The sequence below is a fragment of the Poeciliopsis prolifica genome, unplaced genomic scaffold (genome assembly GCF_027474105.1).
Source record: "Poeciliopsis prolifica strain line A6 unplaced genomic scaffold, Auburn_PproV2 SCAFFOLD005, whole genome shotgun sequence".
In the NCBI taxonomy this organism is placed as follows: Eukaryota; Metazoa; Chordata; class Actinopteri; order Cyprinodontiformes; family Poeciliidae; genus Poeciliopsis; species Poeciliopsis prolifica.
This window is the reverse complement of record NW_026562380.1, coordinates 9,239,805-9,261,617: the sequence shown is the minus strand read 5'-3', so window position 1 is coordinate 9,261,617 and position 21,813 is coordinate 9,239,805. Positions and strand designations below refer to the sequence as shown.

At 36.8% G+C, this 21,813-nt stretch overlaps 1 protein-coding gene across 1 annotated transcript in view; it reads left to right on the top strand.

The window, feature by feature from the left end:
• hpse2 (heparanase 2) overlaps positions 1-21,813 on the top strand; it is a 61,502-nt gene that overhangs the window by 22,337 nt on the left and 17,352 nt on the right. Inside the window, exons 4-6 of the mRNA XM_055029485.1 lie at positions 13,383-13,556; positions 15,940-16,111; positions 19,106-19,153. Coding sequence (XP_054885460.1) covers positions 13,383-13,556; positions 15,940-16,111; positions 19,106-19,153 — 394 coding nt within the window. The remainder of the gene's footprint in view (positions 1-13,382; positions 13,557-15,939; positions 16,112-19,105; positions 19,154-21,813) is intronic.

Sequence of the window (21,813 nt, the reverse complement as noted above, 5' to 3'; positions counted from 1 at the left end):
AAACTATCCCATCAGTTAATAAATTATTTTTAATTGGATCATTATAAGTCATTATTTTAACTTTGCAAAATTGCCCAAGCTTGAGATATCTTAATTAGTACACAACTGCACAGATTAATATTCACATGGAACATTTTATATTTCTCAGCATTTCACATTATAAAGGTACAGCTAATTTTAAAAGTCTTGCAATGTGATTCTGTCAGTGTTTAATCTGGCCCTGTACCGTACGCTCATCTGAAGACAGACCCTCATTTTGACTGAAGCATAAGTAATGCGTGTGGATATAGTTTGAGAATGGAGGATGATTGCCGTGATTACGGTGATTATTCCACCAGTAAAAAGGAGTCTGGGATCCTGTGTGTTTGCGTTGGTGCCCTGCTTGGGATCTGGTCTTTATAAGCCTCATTCATCATAGAGCCTGGGATCAAAGATAGCTCTCCTAAACTGCAAATGTAACAGATGTCTTTTTTACTGAAATAAATGCTTTGTTTGCTCAAGACTTGATTTGTAAGTTTTTTTTTTAAACAGGGTGAATTTCAAGGTGTTGTCGAAAGAGTCAGGTGTTAAAACTTTTAGGCATCAATAATTCATACTGTGTTTGCAGCTTAAGCAGGTGTTTTGTGTAAGAAAAGCGTTTTAAGTGCAAAACTCTTTGATGGTTCAGAGTTTCGGCAGCCTTGGGTTAGTATCCATCTCTATCTCTAAAGAAGAGTCCAGTTTCTTTACAATTACAAGGCATTCAGCTCACAATTACAGTTTTTACAGAGGTGTGTGATGAGATGGATAACCAGATAAGATCAGAAACTTTTCAGCTGACAGGTCTGAAGATGACAGTTTTACTAATCTCTAGTTGTAAAAATGTCAGGTATGAGGCTGACATTGGTCTTTAACACTCAGTTTTTCTGACACTAATTGGACTTAACGTTGTTAAATAGACTTTGAAAACCACAACTATAAGAGGATTTTCAAAACATGTTCTAGTTTGTTGAACTTCAGACTATGTAATTTTGCACAGGTTGAATGATGAACACCTTTTTGGTTAAAAAATATTTTATTTAACAGCTGAAATTATTCTGTATAATTCATATTATGCATTTAGAAAAAAATACATTTTTGTATTTTCTATTTAATGTGAAAATATGTTTAGGTTGTTTCTTCTGCCTTTTCAAAAAGCCTAATCCGGACCCATCTAGATGGAGCAATTATGGCCCAATATCTAAATTGGCTTTTCTAGCTAATGTTGGAGAGAAGTTAGCGGCAAGGCCCTTAATTGCTTTCCTGGAAATAAAATAATATTCTTGAGAAGTTTTAGTTTGGATGTCGTAAGATACTCTGTATTAACATTGTCTAATGATAGGGTTGGGGTTAGGGTTATTATTTCTCTGACTATTTGGTGGTTTTCTTCTTATATGAGTAACAGGACCTTTGCGATCATAGAACCACATTCTGACAGGCTCTTGAGTATAAAAGAGAGCATTTGTTGGGACCAGAAGAACCAACCCTGGAGATATCTCTATAACACCTGTAGTAATTTCAAGTGAATTATACATTGTTGTTTTGCACATGCGTTGTACATTCATACCTACACATGTATTGTATTTAGATCCTTGCAGGCTTTGTATGTAGAAAGAAACATACTTCACATACCATCAGCTGATGAAGCCTGAGACAGCTAAACAATACAAACAAGAATTACTTAAACAACCCAACACAACTAAGATTATGAGTGGTTCTATGAACATAAAAGGTTACTTTTTATGACTAAAAGTCATTAAAATCCCTCAACCCCATTAATTAAAAGCATCTTAACTACTTCAAAAAGGTTTGAGGTCCCTTTCAGATGTAACAACCGGTTGTTTAGACATGATTCATAGTCAGTCACCAATTTGTGGCAGCATACTAAAAGAAATCTTAGCCCACAACTGAGCAAAGTACTCCGGTTCATTAATGTTGATTCATTAAAATTCATTTTGACCTTCACATGTTTCAGGTTTCCAGGAGAAGCAAAGAAGCCCAGGGGCATCACTGATCCACCATGACACTCTGCTGAGGCCAAGGCGTTCTTTAAAGAAAAAGCTCCATTTTGTCTCTTAGTTATATAGGCCTCAGAAAGTCCAATCTGGATTCACAATGCTAGAAGAAAATAGTCTTTGGTTTATTTATATTATTATTAGCAAGTGGGGCAGACTTTCCTGTTGCGTTTTGTTTAGTAGAGTGGACTGTCTAGTAGTTAAGGCATGGGGACCTTCAGCATTTAGTACTCGATGGTTCTCATGGTGGAAGCTAACATCTCAGTTGCTGCTGCCACCAATTGATGCTTCACATCAATGGAGGGTTTTTACCTCCAGCATATTCAGGAATCTGTTGGCAGCCATTAATAAATTCTTCTGTTTGCTAAATTCAAATAGCTGTTGTTCCTATAACTTTAAACTTGTGAATTATACTTATAAAAACATCTCAACAAATGGATTTTGCTACATCTTTGTGATCTTTTCTTTCTGCAAGGCAATGATCTTTTCTCAGAACTTTGTGGAAGATTCTGTACAATTACTTTACTGCTCACACCTCACAGTCACACCTGATGAAGTGAGCCAGAATTATAAAAAAAATCTTGAGATTTTGAGATTGAATTGATGCGACTGCAGCCATGTTGCCAATAAAATTTGTTTTGCCAAAAGTATGAGGTAACATCATTCTCAAATTACTTTCTAGGCAACATTGTGCTTTGATATCTCATTTTTCCTGACAGCTTACTTTATTATTCCTTGTTAAGATTTAGATTTCTGTGTCTCCAAGGTAGGAGTGGCTGAATGATGGATGAAAAGAAGCAGCAGGGATTTCCAAATGCATAAAACATTGGTAATTAAATGTTAATTTATTGCAAACAGAATTATTAAATTATAGTTACTAAACAGTGTGTTAGCCTATAATAAAGCAATGATTCATAAAAATTATTTTGCCCAACTTGCAGCTGCTAAAATCCTTATGTTTTTGGTTATGTTTGGTTGCGGTTTATAGGTAGCGCCAAAATGCAAGAAAAAAAGGATAAGACATGATGATGTTTCTCTCCTGGGAAAAGAATACCTTTGCACACCTTGTTTCTTTACAAGCCAAACATACTGAGGTCATTAGTATCTAAAAAGCGTACTTTTCCCATTAGGGAGTGATAGACAGCGACCACTGCCAAACAGATGTGAAAACCTCTCACACCCCATACACATTTCCTCAACACCATCTCCCCCCCAACAAATGGTTTGCGTTACATAGCCCAAAACTAGTGAAAGACAGTTGATGTTATTTTGTCCACTTCTCTGTCTTTGATTTGTTGTCTGCGGGCTGTTGCCTAGGCTAGAGCACACACATACGCACTTACACACATTCACAGCAGCACAGAGTGGTTGTACTTTACATCGAGAACAGTGTATGTTAACATACCACTCATCTTACTCACTGGCCCTGTCGACTTGCTCTGCGTCTCCTTACACAGGGTTCACGGGAGGGGGCCACACGCAAGTCTGGTCACAGCAAATTCACAGATTGAGGTAATCCCTCACTCACATTCTGCTTGAAACACACACACAACTCACGCGCATGCATCGGTCCCCCTCTACTAACAGAATTGAAAACAGGTGCCCACCACATATCTTACATTCTTCCACGATACAAAAGTGGTTTGACCTGAATGGTTTTGCTGGATTTGAAGCAACTCTGTATGGAAGAAGAGTCCATGTGGAGATGTGTGCGCGTGTAAACATATAGGCACTAGATTGTGTGTAACACGCTGGTAAAAGAAGGCCCAGGCTTGCACTTTATTGGAACCACATTTCTCTCTGAGCACAACCCAAACATACAGTGTCAAGTTAACGTCTGGATGATACACCGAAGCTAAGCTAGCAAAGCACTCGATACTCCTAGTTTTTTTGAGTCGTGCTCATAAAACCATGTTGGTCTGATTTTTTTTTTTTTTTTTTCCCCTAGTATATGGATGAAGGATCAAATTGCACTGACAGCTCTTTAATAACATTTTGTGACTATCTACTGAAAGAAGTGCAAATTGGAAACGTGAGTCTCGAGATGACCTTGCTTCAGTCACAGTGTCTTTTCTCTGCAGTGGCGAAAGAATCTGGTTAGCAGTGGAATAGTTTCAATGAGAAACAGAAGGCAGAGAGTTGCTGGATGATCCGAAGAAGCTAGTAGAGAAAAGGATTGAAACCATAATGGAGGCACTGATGATATATGTGCTGCACTTGTCTTTTTTCTGGGGATTTTTTCAGTTTACTTCTAAATGTTTTATGGCTGGTCCTGCCTATTGTCAGCACGCTGTTTGTGTGTTAAAGAAAAACTTTAATGTTCTCATTCGTTCAGGAAAAGCCTTAAATACTGTCATCAGCAATTGTACCTCTGCCTAGTAGGAACAATTTGATTAATGTACAGTCTTCGAGTGGACAGTCTTCGAGCTTTCCATGCAAATTTAGCGTGTGTACTTTGCTGCACACTTTGAGGTTAGCCACTTTTTTTGTCACAGCTGACAAAAAAATTTCATACCCATTTTTTTTCTTCTTTTTTTTGCTCACTCTCAGTATTTTCTTTTAACTTACAAAGTGTGTATTTTTGAGATCATCGTAAATTGTGTTGAGACCTCCAGTATGATGCATTATTTAAGAACTTTGGAAATCAGAATACTCAGTGTGGGTTTTTTAGATATGGAAAGGCACGCTGTATCCGCAAACAGAAAAAAAAAGCTCAAAATTAATTTTCCTAAACAGCTTTCCTTCTTGACTGCAGGCATCTCTTGAGAATTCAGTTTTGATTGGGGTTTTAAAACAGGCCAGAGCTTGGCCAAGATTTTTCTTGTGTGTCCATCTGAGTGTGCATTTGCTTGGGTGCTCCAGTTAGGCTTCGTTGCAACTAAACATCCAAATCAAGATTTTCCAAGGCTGTTTGTTGTGTCTGGCCTGAATTCTTTACTTTTTTGTACTGAATTAAACAAGGGAACAAAACAAAAACCCTGCTGTCTTTTTCAGCTAATGCACAAGTCATGACAAACATGGGAGTGAATTAGCAATGCTAAAATCAGATTCTGAAAACCATAAGAAATTTGGGATTAGCACACTAATATTTGCACACATTTTAATCATAGACAACAGGGGCTAAACTTACTTGATTAGAAAAAGGATGAAATGCTCAAGTTCATTTGAATCAGTTCCCTGCTAATGTGCAGGATGCTGATTCCCTCTGTACCTTAAAGTCATAGCTAAAATCCTTCCTGCTCACAGGATTCGCTTTTAGATTAACCAGCTTTAAACTGCATCTGTAGACTGCAGTTATAATTATTGTTTTATGGTGTCACATAATTATTTGTTCTTACTCACTTCCACATTTTTTGACCTGTATCGAGTTTATGGGCTGTGTCTTGACTTTGTGTTACAACTAGGAATGTCCCAATATTTTTTTTTTTCCTCTCAAGTTTAACTCATTTGGTTTTGAGAAGATGACGGGATAGCCTAATTTTCATATTTGGTCATGTGTGCTCCAGGCGACAGACAATAGAACAGTGTCAAGACAAAAGTGATTAAAAATACATGAAAGATTTTTAACTACAAATAAACTTTCTGAAATAATATAATAATTTTAGTTTAACAATGGAAATACTTTGCCTGAACCTGCACAGTTTTGTGTAATATCAAAATTAGAGACAATTATCAGAATCACATACAGTGATATATTTTGGTGCAACAGTTTTGGTTACAAAAAAATAAAACATTACGAGACATTAAAAAAAAACAACTATATTTACTGTAATCAAGAGCAGGATCATTGACAGTTTTGTGTGGTTCCATTGCAATTTTAAAACAGAGTAGAGCGGGTCTCCTTTCTGCTCTACTGCAGGCCGCTGCATGTTGATCCTGCTGTTAGTCAGATTGACTGCCTAGAAGTCAGGCAGTGGGAGGGGCTCATGGCAGTTTTCATTAATGGCTGAAATGGCAGTACTGTCTGTGCTTTCCTGTTTTGTCACCAAAGTCTCCAATAAACCAGAGAAAGTGGCTAAATTTGTCATGAGTCACTTTTTTGGAAAACAAACAAGTCATTGGATGAGTCTGAAAAGTCACAGTCCTCTCGCTTCAATTCTTGTAAAGGAATGTAAGCGTAACATGACAAAAGTACATGTTATTCAATCACAGTGGATTATACTGGGTTTGTTGTCACACTTGGAAATTGAATTACATTAATTTCCAAGTGTGGATGGGTCTGGAAACATAAAAATTTAGCTCTGAAAAAAGGAAAAACATTACCAGATTTTAGCTTACTCTGTAATTGAAAAAAATAAAAACCAAATATTTGAAAATTAAATGGCTTTTTAATTTTGAATTTGTTAAAACAATTTTACAGAATCTTTTACCACGAGATGCTTTTACATTCCAAGGTATTTGTATTTCCTTCAGTATAACATTGACATTTCTGTTTTATGATATTTACAGTATGACATTCTGCTGTTTTATGAAATCACGCCATTATTGGCCACAAATCTGAAAAAAATTATTTCTCTTTCATGAAAACGAAGAGCCTAGGAAGGCTATATTCTGCAGGAAAAATAAATGACTGCTCCTAATCTTTCAACAGAACCCTGCTTCTGACCACCTTAACTTTCTGCCCCTTTAGGTTGCATTAGCAGAGAATGAACACCTGTCTAATCAGCCAAATGTAACTGATGATGATGGAGGTTGAGCAACAGATACAAGTGTGGTTTTGTTTGAAATGTAAAATGGGTATCTGTTTCTCTTGGGTGGTACGTGAACCAACAAACAGTGCTTGTGTGAGTGCATGCAGGCCCAACATACGTGGAAGTATGTGTGTTGAAGTGTTTGAAGGAATATTCAGAGCTCTAGCAATGAGGCATAGCGCTGACTGATGCAGCGGCCTCTCTGCTTCACAGAACTGGTTTTTCTATCAGATAGACAGCTTGACAATATCCAGACCCCACTCTTTCCGCTGCACACAAACATGCAAAGGCACGGCAGCAGATGCACACACAAACACACTCATGTACACACAGGGCTCTCTTGGTTTCCTCTGCTTGTTTTTGGCTGTACTGTTTGTAAGATGAAAGAGAAACTTTTAGCTGAGATAGTACAGTACAGTCTGACCTCTCACAGGCATTCATTGTGGCACAATTAGAAAATTTTGTGACTAAATTTAGATGATATTTCAAAGTAAGAGTTGTTTTGAAGTAAAACCACAAGTAAAATAAAAAAAGATATGAGCCTCAAAGAGAGTAGATCCAACATAGCATGTGTTTCTTTTGGAAATAAGGATATTTACCTACGAACTCAAAACAAGTTTCTGTGCAGGTTTAACAAATTAAATATTATTTGCAAGCCATTGGAGTAACAATTATTCTCTTTCAACTTCAATTTGCAATTTGTCTTCTGACATCATAAACTCATGCATTGCTCCTCATATTTAATATTCATAAAATTAAAACACTTTGTTCTCGTTTTAAACAATTGAACAAAACAACCTCAATTTAGTAACATTTAGTGATTGAATGTATCAATGTGCATCTCACTTTGGCTGACATCTTCTTTGACCTTATTATGTCTGTGAATACTGAATTGACTATTCATTTCTTCACTTGTACATTAAAATGTTATTCATCCCAGTAACATTTTGTGCACCATTACAAAGAATTGTTAAGTAGTAAATCCTGAATTTATAGTGGCTACAAGCTCAAAATATGTTCCTTATTTTAGAAATAACATAAAACAGTAAAGGCTGTAACTTTTTTTATCTAGTTAGTTAAAAATTAAGTATTTTTGCTATATTACACTTCAAGTGACACATGATCTTTTATAATGTTCTCAGTATCTTCAAAGAGTCATTATGTATATTAATGATGTTGGCAAGAAGGATCTCTGGTGGTCATCAGTCTTGCAATGAAACTGAACAATCCTCTGACTGAAGTCACTGCAGCTGTATGACCGTCTCACTCTCAACACGTTCATACGCGACTGATATGACATGAAAACAGGTACGTTTTTGGGCAGCAGAGACTATAGTACACAGCAAGTCCTGGGTGACCACATCAGTCGTTGGGAAGCACTGCTAATCTACCTCATCTGGTTTTGCTGCTTCTCTTTAAATCTTCTATCAGGCCATATGGTTAGAAAGCTTGGGAGAGAGACGTTTGAATTGAAGTTATGATGTTTTATGATCAGTGGAAGAGATGGTTTGAGGATCCTCCTTCTTTGTCTGCTCTTTGGTCCTAACCTGCACTCACAAAGGCTTTTTTTTACTCCTCTGGGACTTGGAGCTGTAACTCTGGTATGAGTTGAGCTTTGGAGATACTAATCAGCTTCATCCAGCTGAAAAACAATACCTTGTTGCCATGGTTATGCATCATAACAACTGTTGGGAAAATCTTCCAGATGTGAGGCATCCAAAACCAGAGGGAACAACTGTCAAAATATGCAATGCCTCTGCCAAAAAAATAATGAGCAAAATTCTCCAGAAAGAACAATTCAGAACTAACATAATTGAGGTAGAATTGACTCCGACATGCTGCCACCATCCGCAGTGCATTTCTAAAACTCCAAATATGGACTTCAGATTGTGATTTTTGTATTCTTTTTCACAAATGTCTGATAACACATTCAGTCTTTTGATCATTTCTAAATTACATTATATTTCATAAACCAAACCCAGTGACCTTGAAAGTATTGTAATTAATTGTAAACAACAACAACAACCCTATAAAGTTTAATAAGTACTAAAAAAGCAAACAAATTTTGTTGTCAAAAAATGTCAAGAAATAATTAAGTAGCAATCTATATATCCATATATCCATTCTGCATAATTGCTAATCTGTGCAGGATGAGGAAACTCGTGCCATTCTTCAGCAATTTAGAAGACAGGTCAGGTTACACTCTGTGTATCACAAGACAACACTAAGTCCTACAAACTACCATGCATCTCGAAGGGGAATTTAGAGAAACCAATAAACCTGACATTTTTTGGTCAATGGAAGACAATGTACCTGAAGACAACTCACAAATGAACGGAGAAACAGACCACAGGTGAATTTGAACCCAGGACCTTCTTACTATAAGACAGCGGGGTGAACAACTCTTTGACCATGCACTCCCACTTTCCATTACAGTTGTAAGAATATGTTACTTTTATACCACAAATGAAACTCACCAATATTAACTAAAAAATGTTCCACTGAATCATTTATTCAGTTATGTGTATCATCTCTTTGTTTACAGCTGGAAAAATGTCATTCAAAAGGAAAAAAAAAAAACACCTCTGCACTACTTCCAAAACATTTAGGAGCATGTCGAACACAGGACAACATTTGAAAGCAACTTTAAATTTCTGCTTCAGAATGCTTTTCATCAAAACTAATATGACTTGGATTTGGGGATTTATCTGCTGCATGATCAAACTTTGCTTTCTTTCATAGAGTATGCGCCATTCTCCATTTTTAGTTTCTTTAGATACATGTTGATGTTACTGTACCACTTATGAATAAATGCAAGGAAAAGGAAGGTAAAGTTTAGTTTCAGGCAGATGTCATTGAAATAGTTTACAGCGGATCACTTTGAGCACAAACTAAACATGCTATGCTGGCATAAAATACCATTTGAAATCTCAAGAAAGAAAAATAAGAAGAAAGGTAGACAAAATCAACAATGGAAAATAAAAAGTTACAAAAATAAACTTAAATTCAAAATGCCAGTAACTTGTTTATGCATAATTTCTTTCTTTGAAGTTGGTTAAGCTGAAACCAGTCTAACCAACATGGCGTATTGTAAGTGAAAGCATGTTTATTTGACTCTACATGTCTACATCTCTACACGTTACTGTAGAACTGCCAACAGGGAAAAAGGTATTTTTAGCTGAATAATGCCGCCAGTGATGCATTGACGATGTCTTTGCAGGTCGGCTCACTTTGTCTTGCTACAAGGCTTGTTGCCTTGTGCTCAGATCTCAGGTGAGCAGAGGCCTGGAATTACTCATCCTGACATGCACATCTGGCGCTACTTTCTCTGTCCTGCTGCCCTCTACTCCGCTCCTGCACACAGAAACCACTTTGGTTAAACCACAGAGGGAAGGAGTTACGGTAATAGTGGCTATGATAATAACATTATTGTTGGTTATTAATGAGATGGGGAACAGGCAGTTTACTCAGGAGAAATATGCTTGTGAACAGTGCTTTGAGCAACCAAACTATTGTTGTGGCATACATTTTTTTCAAGCTTTGTCTTTCTGACTGATAGCTGATTAATGCCAGGTGCGACAAGCATTAGGCAAGATGGCCTCTCCTTTCACAGAAGAGCACTTCAGGAGATAAAATTATGAAATAAATTATTCAAAAAATGAGATTTAGAATTAAATCTGTTCAGAATTTGGTTGTGTTATGGAAAAGGTGGCTTTAAATGTGGGACTTTTAAAGAACCTTGCAGTTTTCAGCAGCTAGATATCTGTCTTCCTGGGTTTTTTGTTGTTGTTTTCTTTTGTCTTTATAAGGTCTTTGAAGAATTTATCATTTAGCAAGCTGAGGTGGTCCGAAACCTTGAGTTTAGTGCAGATTTTAACAGCAACCATCAAGACAGCATTCATCTGGTTCCTATTGAACCTAGGAAGTGTGGGTCACAGTTCAGGGCAATATTTAGGCTAACGGAATGATCCCAAACATATTAAATTTCAAAACAAAAGCTGAAGGTGTCCATGAGAAGCTTGCAATCACACCTCCAAATGTAAACAAATACTTTTGAGTCTCTTACATATGCCAACATCTGGGGGTAGGCCTCCAAATTCTTAATCGTGGAGAAGAGTCCATTCTAATGGAGACAGGAGACATTAACATGAGTGAGCACTCAGCTGCGGCACATAACTGGAACTCAATGTTTGTGGGGCACAACACCATGGGAGTCCATAATGGGAAAATCAGCCTATGTGGATTCTCACTGAATGTCGTAGTTGAAGAAACTTTATTGTTGTGCGTATATTAACTTAAACATACCAGCCCAGCATTCATTCCTTGGTAAATTCTTGATTTCATAATATATTTCAAATTCAGCTCAAAGTCTGTTCACAAAGTTTACCCTCTGCTTACAGACTTAATTGTAGAGATATATTACCAGTTCAACAGTGAGGAACATTATATTTTATAATTAACTTCCGTTATAGAAATTAGTTACCACATTAAAGATTCCTTTTTTCTTTTGGTCACTTAAATATTTCAGACTATCAAACAATTAAAATTTTAGGCAAAGGTTACCAGAATAAAGTATAAACTTGATACATTTGCTAAATTGTCAGTTTGTTGCAATAAACCGCATTTCTTTGATGAGTTCAGTTTAATTCACTAACCCTTCACTTCCAGATTAGTAGAACTAGGAAATCATTCATATAGAACCTATTGTACAATATATTAGAACATAAAGTAGGCTAAAAGATCTCAAAAAACAACAAATCTTTTCCAATCTGAAGAATTGAAAGAATAGCTGGGAAATAACATCTTTGATATCTGTCACTCTGGAAATGGTCACACAGCCATTTCATAGGCATTGGGACTTTTGCAAACAGTGAGTGCCTTTGTTCACAAACAGAAAACGTGGAACAACGGGGAACCTTCCCACGAGTGGCCTGTTTACTGAAATGATTTATTACTTATTACTGATCCAGGATATCACAAAAGAATTCAGAGCAACAATTAAAGCACATCAGGCCTCACTTGCTATATGACTATAAAAGAGAATATTATGTCTACTCATGAAACAAAAGTGGAAGAGCTGTGTCCTGTCCTAGCACACCATTTAAGAAAAACTGTAACTAAAGTTGAATGGTAGTTTGATGATCTAGGACTGTTTTGCTACTTTAGGATCTGGATGACTTGCCATAATTGATGGAACCCTGAATTTTGCTCTCAAGCATAAATTCCTAAAGGAGAATCACTGGTCTTTAAATCACACATTTGCGTCCATAAGCTCCATTGCACTTGGGTCAATGATCCCAAAAGAACAGTAAGTCCATGCCAGAATGGCTCAAACTAAAAACCAAACAAAGATTCTGGTACAACTATTTTGTGTCCACACTTAAATCAAATTGAAATGCTGTCATTACCTTAAACAGGTTGTTAATTTGCCAAGTAGAGGATGATAATCTTCCTCTGCACCGATGTGAAAAGTTGAAGGACTATTATTGCAAAATGAAGTTTTTATAGCCAACTTAATTGGCTATAACAAAGGTGACACATTGCCACCTTTGGTAAAGTGCCAAAGAAAATTATAATTTTCTCTCAAATGATAATCTATTATTATTTAAGAGATAATCTTATCATTATTATTTTCTCTTATTAGAAAAACAATAATGTGGTAAACCACAAAATACCAGGTACAGAGAAATGTTTAAAAACTTGATACTTGCATCTGTATGATAAGTACTTTACAATTGCATGAAATCAGTCGTTGCATTTAAGTGCATCACTGTAAACATGTTTTGATTTCAGTCTTAAAGTGACAGACAATTAAGCAATTCAACTACTTCTCCAGGGAGTGTTGTATTCAGTAGACTCACTTTAGCTCTGCTGGTCTCACCTCTTTAAATGGCTTGTCTGCAGCCTCAGGCAACTTTACACAGCGCTTGCTAACTCACTGAAGAGGCTGCTGAATGTAGAGTATAGACTGCTGCAACAGCTTCCACATTGGCAAACATGAGATAAGGCAGGCATCTTATTGCTCCAGCAGAAAGACTCTATTAAATAGTTTAGTGGATTTATACTTTTAGATTTGAAGAAGAGACAAAGGATTTTTAAAATGCACCTTTAAATATTCCATGTGTCAAATTGTCCCAGAAATACCATAGCTGCAACTCAGAAATGAACACAACAGAAAGGTTAAAACAAAGAAACTCATTAGAATGTCTGTCATCAAGTGAATCTGAAGAAATTTATTCAATGGAGGATTTTTGTCCAAAACATGCAAACTCTATAAAGGAAGAGAGAGAAATAGAAAGACCCCAGAAGGGGAGTTAAACCCAGGACCATTTTGCTGCAAAATAGTGATCGTCATTGTCCAGTGTTTTAAAAAAGTCAGAAAGCAAACAAATATTTATTTGTACAGTCCTTTTTAAAAATAAGGTAACCATGGTAGATTTAATGGTAGATATTAGAAAATAAAGCTTTCAGAATCAATGCAGTAGTTTCTGTACAAAGAGCGCCACAGATGTTACTGTAGAGCTACAGTCAAGCATAAAGAATGACAGGAATCAAAAACCAGAAAATCCATGAGTTCCACGTGGTTTCTATTATCGTCATATGATTCCAAATGAATCAAAAGAATCAAAGTTACAACTGCTTTGTGGGTTTCTCCCAGCCAGGTCTTTAGACAAACTGTACAACTTTGCCGACTGCGCTGGTCTGCACCTGATCCTGGGGCTCAACGCACTGCACAGAAACCCAGACAACTCCTGGAACACATCTTCCACACTGAGCCTGCTGAAGTACGGCGCTGGAAAGAAGTACAACATCTCCTGGGAGCTGGGCAACGGTCAGTACAGCAGCATACCACATGCTGCCTTGTCAGTAGTCATTTAACAGATTGTTCTCTGTAGTAAAATGTGCATTTTTGGTTTTTCTTTACCTCATCTACTGAAGAGTTGCCAAGTTTGATATATGGTTTTCAGAATTCACTGCCTCCCTTAGTGGCACGTTCCTATTAAAAGCATAAAGCAAATGAATATATATTTTCCTATTTATTAGGTGTGTCTACTTCCAGAATCTCTACAGTTCAATTACAGCCATCTCTGCAAATCATTTTCCCAGGATAGATCAGTGGGTGCGGTAGCGCTGTTGCCTTGCAGCAAGAAGTTCCTGGGTTTCTTTCTGTGCAGAGTTTGCATGTTCTCCCTGTGGACGCGTGAGATCTCTCCCACAGCCCAAAAACACGACTGTCAGGTTAATTGATCTCTCTAAATCTTCCGTAGGTGTGAGGGTGGGTGTGCATGATTGTTTGTCCTGTTTGTCTCTGTTGCCCTGCGACAGATGGATGGATGGATGGATGGATGGATGGATGGATGGATGGATGGATGGATGGATGGATGATGGATGGATGGATGGATGGATGGATGGATGGATGGATGGATGGATGGATGGATGGATGGATGGATGGATGGATGGATGGATGGATGGATGGATGGATGGATGGATGGATGGATGGATGGATTGGTCAAACTATGAAACATAGTGGTGGAAGCATCATGCTGTGGAGAGAAGTTTCTCTCGCAGGTACGATTAAGCGGGTTGTAGTTGATATGAAAATGGATGGAGCTAAAGAGAAGACATTGCTGAAATAAAATCTTCAAAATGTTCCAGGCTGGTGAGATGGTTTTGTTTCCAGGAAGTCAAGCCCAAACATAAAACCTCAATGCTGATATTGGCTAGATCAAAACATATGCATTTGCTATGATGGCTCAGTCAAAGCCCAAGCCTAAATACAATCAGGATTCTGTGGTAGGACTTGAAAAATATTGCACTCTCCTATTAGTTTCAGTAAGCTTGAGCAATTTGCCAAAGAACATGGAGAAAAAATGTCTGTACTGTGTAAAGCTAACAAAGCTAATAAGCTTGTTCAAAGGATTTTCTCAGAGGGCTGCATACTTATGTTGCACTTTTCAGACTTTCATTTGCAAGATACTTTAAAACCTTGTATAATTTTTCTTTCATATTACAGCTCTTCGCTACTTTCTGTTAGTCTGTCAATAAAGCTCTTGTTGTGGGCATAAAGTCAGAAAGTGTGGACAAAATTTTGAGTAAGACAACATTTTTGCAGAATACTGAGATTTTAGATTAGGAGGCTTAAAGAAGTCGACTGCAGAAGATGTGTATTTTTGTTTGTGGGTGAATTTAAGATCTCTCGGTTGCTTCTGTCAGGATCGACTCGTGGAGTTAGGATCGGGTATCTTTAGGAGATATCCCATCTGTCGCCAGGCTCCTTGGTTTGAATGGTTTGGGGAATTCTGTTTGGAGTTCCTGTCAGGAAGAAAAATGAATCAGGGTCAGTTGCCTGTTAGTAGAGATAAAAATCTAAAGCTTAAATTTGGTCTTCTAAATCTTACACGCCGCTCTCTTTTGTCTTTGACACTGTTCATTTCAACAAAGCGATAAAATTGACACAAGTTAAGCTTAATATCTTTGTCTTTTTTATATCTGAACTCTTTGAAATTTAGAAAACATTGAACACATACTATGACAAAGGTTGAAAAGGCACTTCTAATGCATCCTTTAAGCACAAAAAGATTAGTTTCATTACACTTATACGTTTTTGACTTTGTAGCAGTTTATGGGTGAACATTCTGTATCATTGAAGGATAACAGGAGAAATGTTTCACGGCTGTATGACTCATATTTCTTTGTCAATTTCATAAGCAACGAATCTCTGGATAGAAACTTTTATTTGAGCCATAGCCGGAAAGTATCATGCAAAATCCATTCATCTAAACGTTTAGAAAATTGTAGTGAGGACTTGAACCGTAGTGAAAGCAATAATTTCAAGCAAATCATCCACAGAGCACAGACACTGAGACAAATTTATAGGGGTTGAATGAAAGGCAAAGAATTATCTGAGCGATTAAACAGCAGTAGGTCTGCAAAAGCTTAGCGTTCCTCCTTTTTGGGCAAACCGTTTCCTTCGGTCTTTGTTTTAATGAATGTGCAAGGCCACCATGTGTGCTCGGCCTATTCCCCTGACACTGCATCCATCGGTCTACATTACGGCGAATTGCCCAATTACCTCTCCTCAACCCCACTTTTTTTTACTGGCAGTTGGATACTCTAAGATAGCAAGATCTGACTACAACAACAATATTCCCTGCCCCCTCCCTGCTTCTTCTTGTACAAACGCTGGCTCATTCTGCTCCATCTCTTCTTTCCAGAGCCTAATGCCTACCGAAGTATGGTGGGTCGTGTGGTCAACAGCACCCAGTTGGCTCATGACCATGCCAAGTTGCGGACCCTCCTGCAGTCTGTACGTTACTACAACAGAGCTCACCTTTATGGCCCGAACGCTGGACGACCACGGAAAAATGCAGTCCTCCTGCTGGACGGGTGAGTATAACTGGCCCAGATTCCTCTCCTTGTTAGGCTGTCCTGTTGGCGGAGAGGAAAGAGGAAACATAGTGGAAAGTATCTCACAGCAGTTTGAGACTTTATGGAGCTTCTCTCATTTCGATACACTCCACCACTTCCTCATACGCACACAGTAGACCTTAGTGTTTATGAATTTCCACTCTTTGGGTTTCAGGGACTTAGCTCCACTTATACCATGTCAACCTAAATAAAGTGTCATCTGACTGATAATGTGAAGGTACAATATCCCACCTGCTGGTTTCAGCCAGAAGCCGCACCAGCTTTAGCTTCACACCGACTGCTTATTTAACAGCACCCTCCCAACTGCAGCCTGCAACAGAAAAATGTAAATAGACCGACCGCTTGACCGTCTTACTATTAGAGGAGGAAAACTTTGATTTTTGTATTTTCTGTTTCCACTTGTTCAATAATATTTTCTTATCATCTAGAAAAGTAAACTGAGAAGAAAATGTACTTGAGTGAAGATTTTGAAGCAATGAACTCTACTTCCATAAGCTCTGCTCTAGCAGCACAATGTTGTTGCAATGATTATCTTTTTTGCTTTTTTCCTCAGACCGTACAGGCTTAATCTGCTTTCACTCAAATTGTTAGCAAACAGAAAGCATAAAATACACAAAGTGTTTACTTTCAGATCAGGTCTGTTAATTCAAATAGCATTAGTTCTCAACAAATTTGATATTTCTGAAGAGAAAGTGAATTAAAAGTTTGCATTTTACTAAAAAAAGGGATGATACCCTCTTCTCAGTGATATGTGAATTCCAGTTTCCTTGGGGTCTAAATATGATACAACACTCATCCACTCCTCAAAATTATAAAGACAAGAGCACATGATGATGCTAAAGTGATGCTAAAAACAGAAAAACATACCTTTAGCTATTCAGATGTATTTTTGCACTAAAAGACATCCAGGAAAAAACTCTTCTGCCTGCCTCCACACACGTTACAGATAATTTTCCATAGATATATTGATAAGTAATGTTTTAAAGCCTGTTATGAAGAGGGCAATAAAAACAACACGCACGCTTGTGAAGGTTCACAGATACTTTTATGTCTGTGTATTTCTCAGGAAGACACTATTTATAACTGTTCTTAGAGCACACATTTTGATAAAAAACAGAAAACATAATGTTACAAAAATAGTTATGCGAGTTTCTATCTTCCTTGAACTCAGGTTTCTCTCATTATGGAAAGCATTAAGAGCTCCATAATAACTTAACTATGCCACATTTTAAAAGATGTATGCTCCTGTATGCTTTACATGTGTTTTCTCTGTAATGTTTGAGCAAATTATTGAGAAACAATCCAAAAGGTGCAGGTTAATTATAGGATGTGATGAAGAACAGAGAGCTGGAGTATTTGTGGGTCACTGGTGTCATATTTAACAAGCGACATTTCTTGTCTGGTTGACACTGTTACGAGGCGGGCAGCTGTAGTGTTTGACATCCCATGCACTCTCCTGCTTTTAGCAAATAAGATTCATTTGATTCTGAACGACTCAACAGTCCAAATATCAGATCTGCAAGACTAAACAAGACACAGTGGTGGAAGTTGTGTTTTTGTGACAAGGTGTTTGGAGACACATTTCAAGGTATGTCTGGCGTGTTTTCAAGCCCCAAATATGGAGCGATTTGGATCAGGTGAAAACGCGCACAGATGCAAAGCCTCAGATGGAATAAGACAGATAAGAGGAGGAGCTTTGTTTATGTTAGTTTGCAGGATAAGTATTTCAAAGAAGGAGAAATGGTTCACAATATATTTAATTATTTTAAAAGATCTTATTGCTGTTGTGAGTTCAACCTTATTAATCTACTTTAAGATGCACGCTGAAGGAAGATAGAGGTTGGCTTAACTTGAAAGCTGATATTAGATTAATGTCCATAAAAAGTCCTTGTAGACCTTTTAAACTTGTAAGTTGAAAAGGTTTTTCTAAATCTCTTTGCCAAATAAGTTGATCATTTTGCCATAAATTTATACAAATACTTTTATTCCTGATAGCAAAATATTTTTCTGATTTCAACATGATCAAGTGCATGAATTGAATGATTGTTTTGAGTTCTCAGGAGAAAAGGAAACCAGTTTTGTTGAGGACTTTGTTGTTTTTGTGTTTCACTTGAGCAATTATATTGGTTAGTATTGATGTCACTGTGACCAAACAGCTCAGTCTTTGACTCATTTGACCATAAAGACTTTTTACACAAAGCCAGTTGTTTTTTTCACTTGGTGTGCTGCAGTTGAGGCTCTTTCTTAAATCTTTTGATTTCAAAACAGATGTTGAACATTTGCTTCACTGTGCTGAAAAGTCAAGTTCATGCAAAGAAACAATGTAATTAAATTGTGGGAAACTGTTGCTGATTAAGAGACTAGTCAAATACATGTCCTGGTGGATTCACAAACTTTGCAGCTCATAATTTTTTTTTTTTTTGTTTTTAGATTAAAGAAAATGCATAGTAAATTAACATTAGTACACCCAATGTGAATGTGTGTGTTTTATTTTAATTATTGAATATATGCAATCTTAGTTCTGGTATAGTTTCAAATGTAGACATCTGAATCTATTATATCAGAGTAGTAGATAATAGTTTTGGATGAATTGTCTTTGATTTAATTAAAGAGTAGTTGTTTTATGTTAAATAACCAATTCAAGAATGTGTGCTTATTCTAGCACCTAATTTTTACATTTATTAAAAAAAAAAAACATTGTTTGGCTTCTTAATTGAATATTTTTAACAAGCACTTGTTTTCTGTGCAGCTTAAAATAAAGATTTTTGATGACTGTTAGCCCAATTTGTAGCCTATATTACATGAGGTTTTATCATGTCACGCATTATTTCATCCACAAGTCTTGCTGGTTACAGTTAAATGTAGTGTACAAATGTTTAAAAATTGATACATGCTATACCTGTTACTGTAAGAGATAAAATATTATGTAACTGTTTATTTTCTAAATTTCAGGTTCATGAAGAATGCCGGCTCAATTATAGATGCTGTTACGTGGCAACAGTAGGTATTTTACCCTTTTTATCTCTATTTTCTATTCAATGAATGAAAACATGAACAAAAAGAAAGAACAATTTGATGGAGTCTTCTCAAGGAATGAACAACAAGTCAAATATTGCAACACTTAAGTATTTTAAATAGCCACTATAAACAATTAAGAACAATTTTGCAAAAGAAACAACATCAAAATGTTGAAAATGAATTCCACCTGGCATTAGTATGATCCACATACAAACCTTTTCAAGCATTTTCTACCAGATAAGATTTGCATCTACCCAGAGACATTTGTAATATTTCTTGGAAAAGACACATTCATCTTGTACTCAGGCAAACCAAAAGTGACTGTGAACAGTCGTCAAGTCATCATAGTGAAGGTCAAGTCTAATTAGTAAAAGAAAAGGAAGGTGAAGGGGCTGTCAGTAAGACTTGGAAGATCACCACCCACACGGTTAAAATCAAACCATATGCTCTGGTTCATTCTCTTCGTCAATTAGCCCGTTTTACACTCAAGGTCCAGATTCCAGGCCAACCAGGTTGCGTGACAGAAACTCTGACCTCTATAAAAGAAGCCAACCTAACAAAAATTGAGCACACTCATTAACATGTCTACAGCTCAGGTTTTATACCATTGCAATAGTTTTGTCTTTGAAGGTTATTCGGTATGTATTTAGATATTTGAGAATCTTGGAAGGAGAAAATTTAGTAATTTATTCTCTTAAGTTGGCTTGTATTTTCTTTCTGTTTACTTGGTTTGATGTTATCAGAAAACACTTCTGTCAAAATTCTTTTCTGGAGCAGGACATGTAGGTAATGGTAAAAATAAAGCAGATTTGCAGCTTTGTCATAAGTTCAATGCTGAGTAAGTCTGAGTAAGTGGAGGTTTTCTGTTATTAAATTGCAAAATGCTTTTCAGAGGACCTAGGAAGAATTTAGCATGCCAGGCTGAAGAAAAAAACACTGAATGAATAACCCTTCCTGCTGCACTTCATTAAAATGAGACATGCTGGGTTGGAAAAAAGTGGGAATCACTGCATGGGATAGAATGTTTGCTTATATTCTTTCAATAATCCTAGACCAGATTTTACGAGAATTATGGCACAATTAACTAACCTGGAGAAGAAAACATCTACTTATTTCTGTCTTTTTTTAATTATTTGCTCACATCAAATTAAAAATAAGAACTTATTTATGGAAGCAATAAAACGGTGCAGTCATTTATTGCCGTGCCTTGCAAAAGCAATTATTGTTTCAATCAACTTTTTCACATTTTCATGTTCCGACCACAAAATTTTATGTCTTTTTATTGCAATTTAATGGATTCAACCAAATTGGATCATAAATGGTACCTTTATTTCAACATTGTTTGCGATTATAAAGACTCATATGTTCTCAAGTATTCATTTGAGATATAATTCCCGTTATAGCGTTTCAGAAATGAAACACCTTGTACGTAGTGGGGTTGTTGTTTTTTTTATCTTTTCTGAGATGCCAGTCTGATTTTTATACAGAGACAAACACTGTTGAATAAAAATAACTTTAAATTCAAATATACAGTAGGTTTAAATTATTTTAAAGTAATTTATCTCCACACATACTTCTATAAACTCTATTCAGATTCCCTGACATTGTGGACAAAAAAGATCTGCAACTGAAAAATTGAAGCAATAACAGTTATCAATTCATGCTTTTTCCAATATCCTTACAATATGTTTAAAATCCTTCAGAATAAGTCTCTCTGCCAGGACTGTGACTGTAGGTGCTGTAAAGTTGGACCATTTGGTTTATCTAATGTTCTCAAAAAAGACTTCACTCCCCTTTAAAATAGTTGTTATTATACTGAGATTAAATTGTGACTTGGATTCACTTTTTTTGTCATTTAGGAGCATCTCATATGTTTTCAAAACCGTCTTGAATATCCTTTAGTTTTTGTTGTAGTATTTTGTCACATGAAATACCACAATGAATTTGTGTTTGTATGTGTAACATGACAGCATAAAAAAAAAGGTGAAAGGGAATGAAAACTTTTTGCCATGAATGTTTTGTTCTTCGCTGCTTATTTGCTCACTGTCTGGTAAGCAGTTTTTGTCTATTCCAAACTGTTGACACGGCTTGGAAATTGAACCTGGAAGTTTAGGTATTTGAAATAACACTTCTTCAGCAGTGGTATTTGTATTACCCTAAAAGCAGCGGTGTTGGGCTGTCCCCTCGGTCCACGCTGACAAACCTCAGCAGCTACATGATAGATTGCCATGAAGCTTTTTACAAACACGTACACTCCCCAGAGGTTGAATCCTAGTGTTGGTTCCATTACTTTTCCTCCAACAGTGCCATGAGGTTGACATTTGTGGTTTTAGACTAACATATACTTCAATCAAACACTTAACTACACCCAGGCCCTCCAAGCACATATACAGTCATCTCTCTTACCTACAGGGGTTGCTTCATGGTGAGAGATTTCTAACAGCCGAAAGTGTGAGACCTGGCAGCTCACTGTGAAAATATGAGTGAGTAAAGCAAAGGAGACAAATTTACCCTTTTACAGGAGAGTCACTGTTTAGATGCCCCTGAGCAGAGCACATAATGTTAGCCTAACTGTTCCAGCTGAGGTTATTAGCAGCAAAAACATCTGTATGAAGCAATCCTCTCACTGTTGAACCTTACCA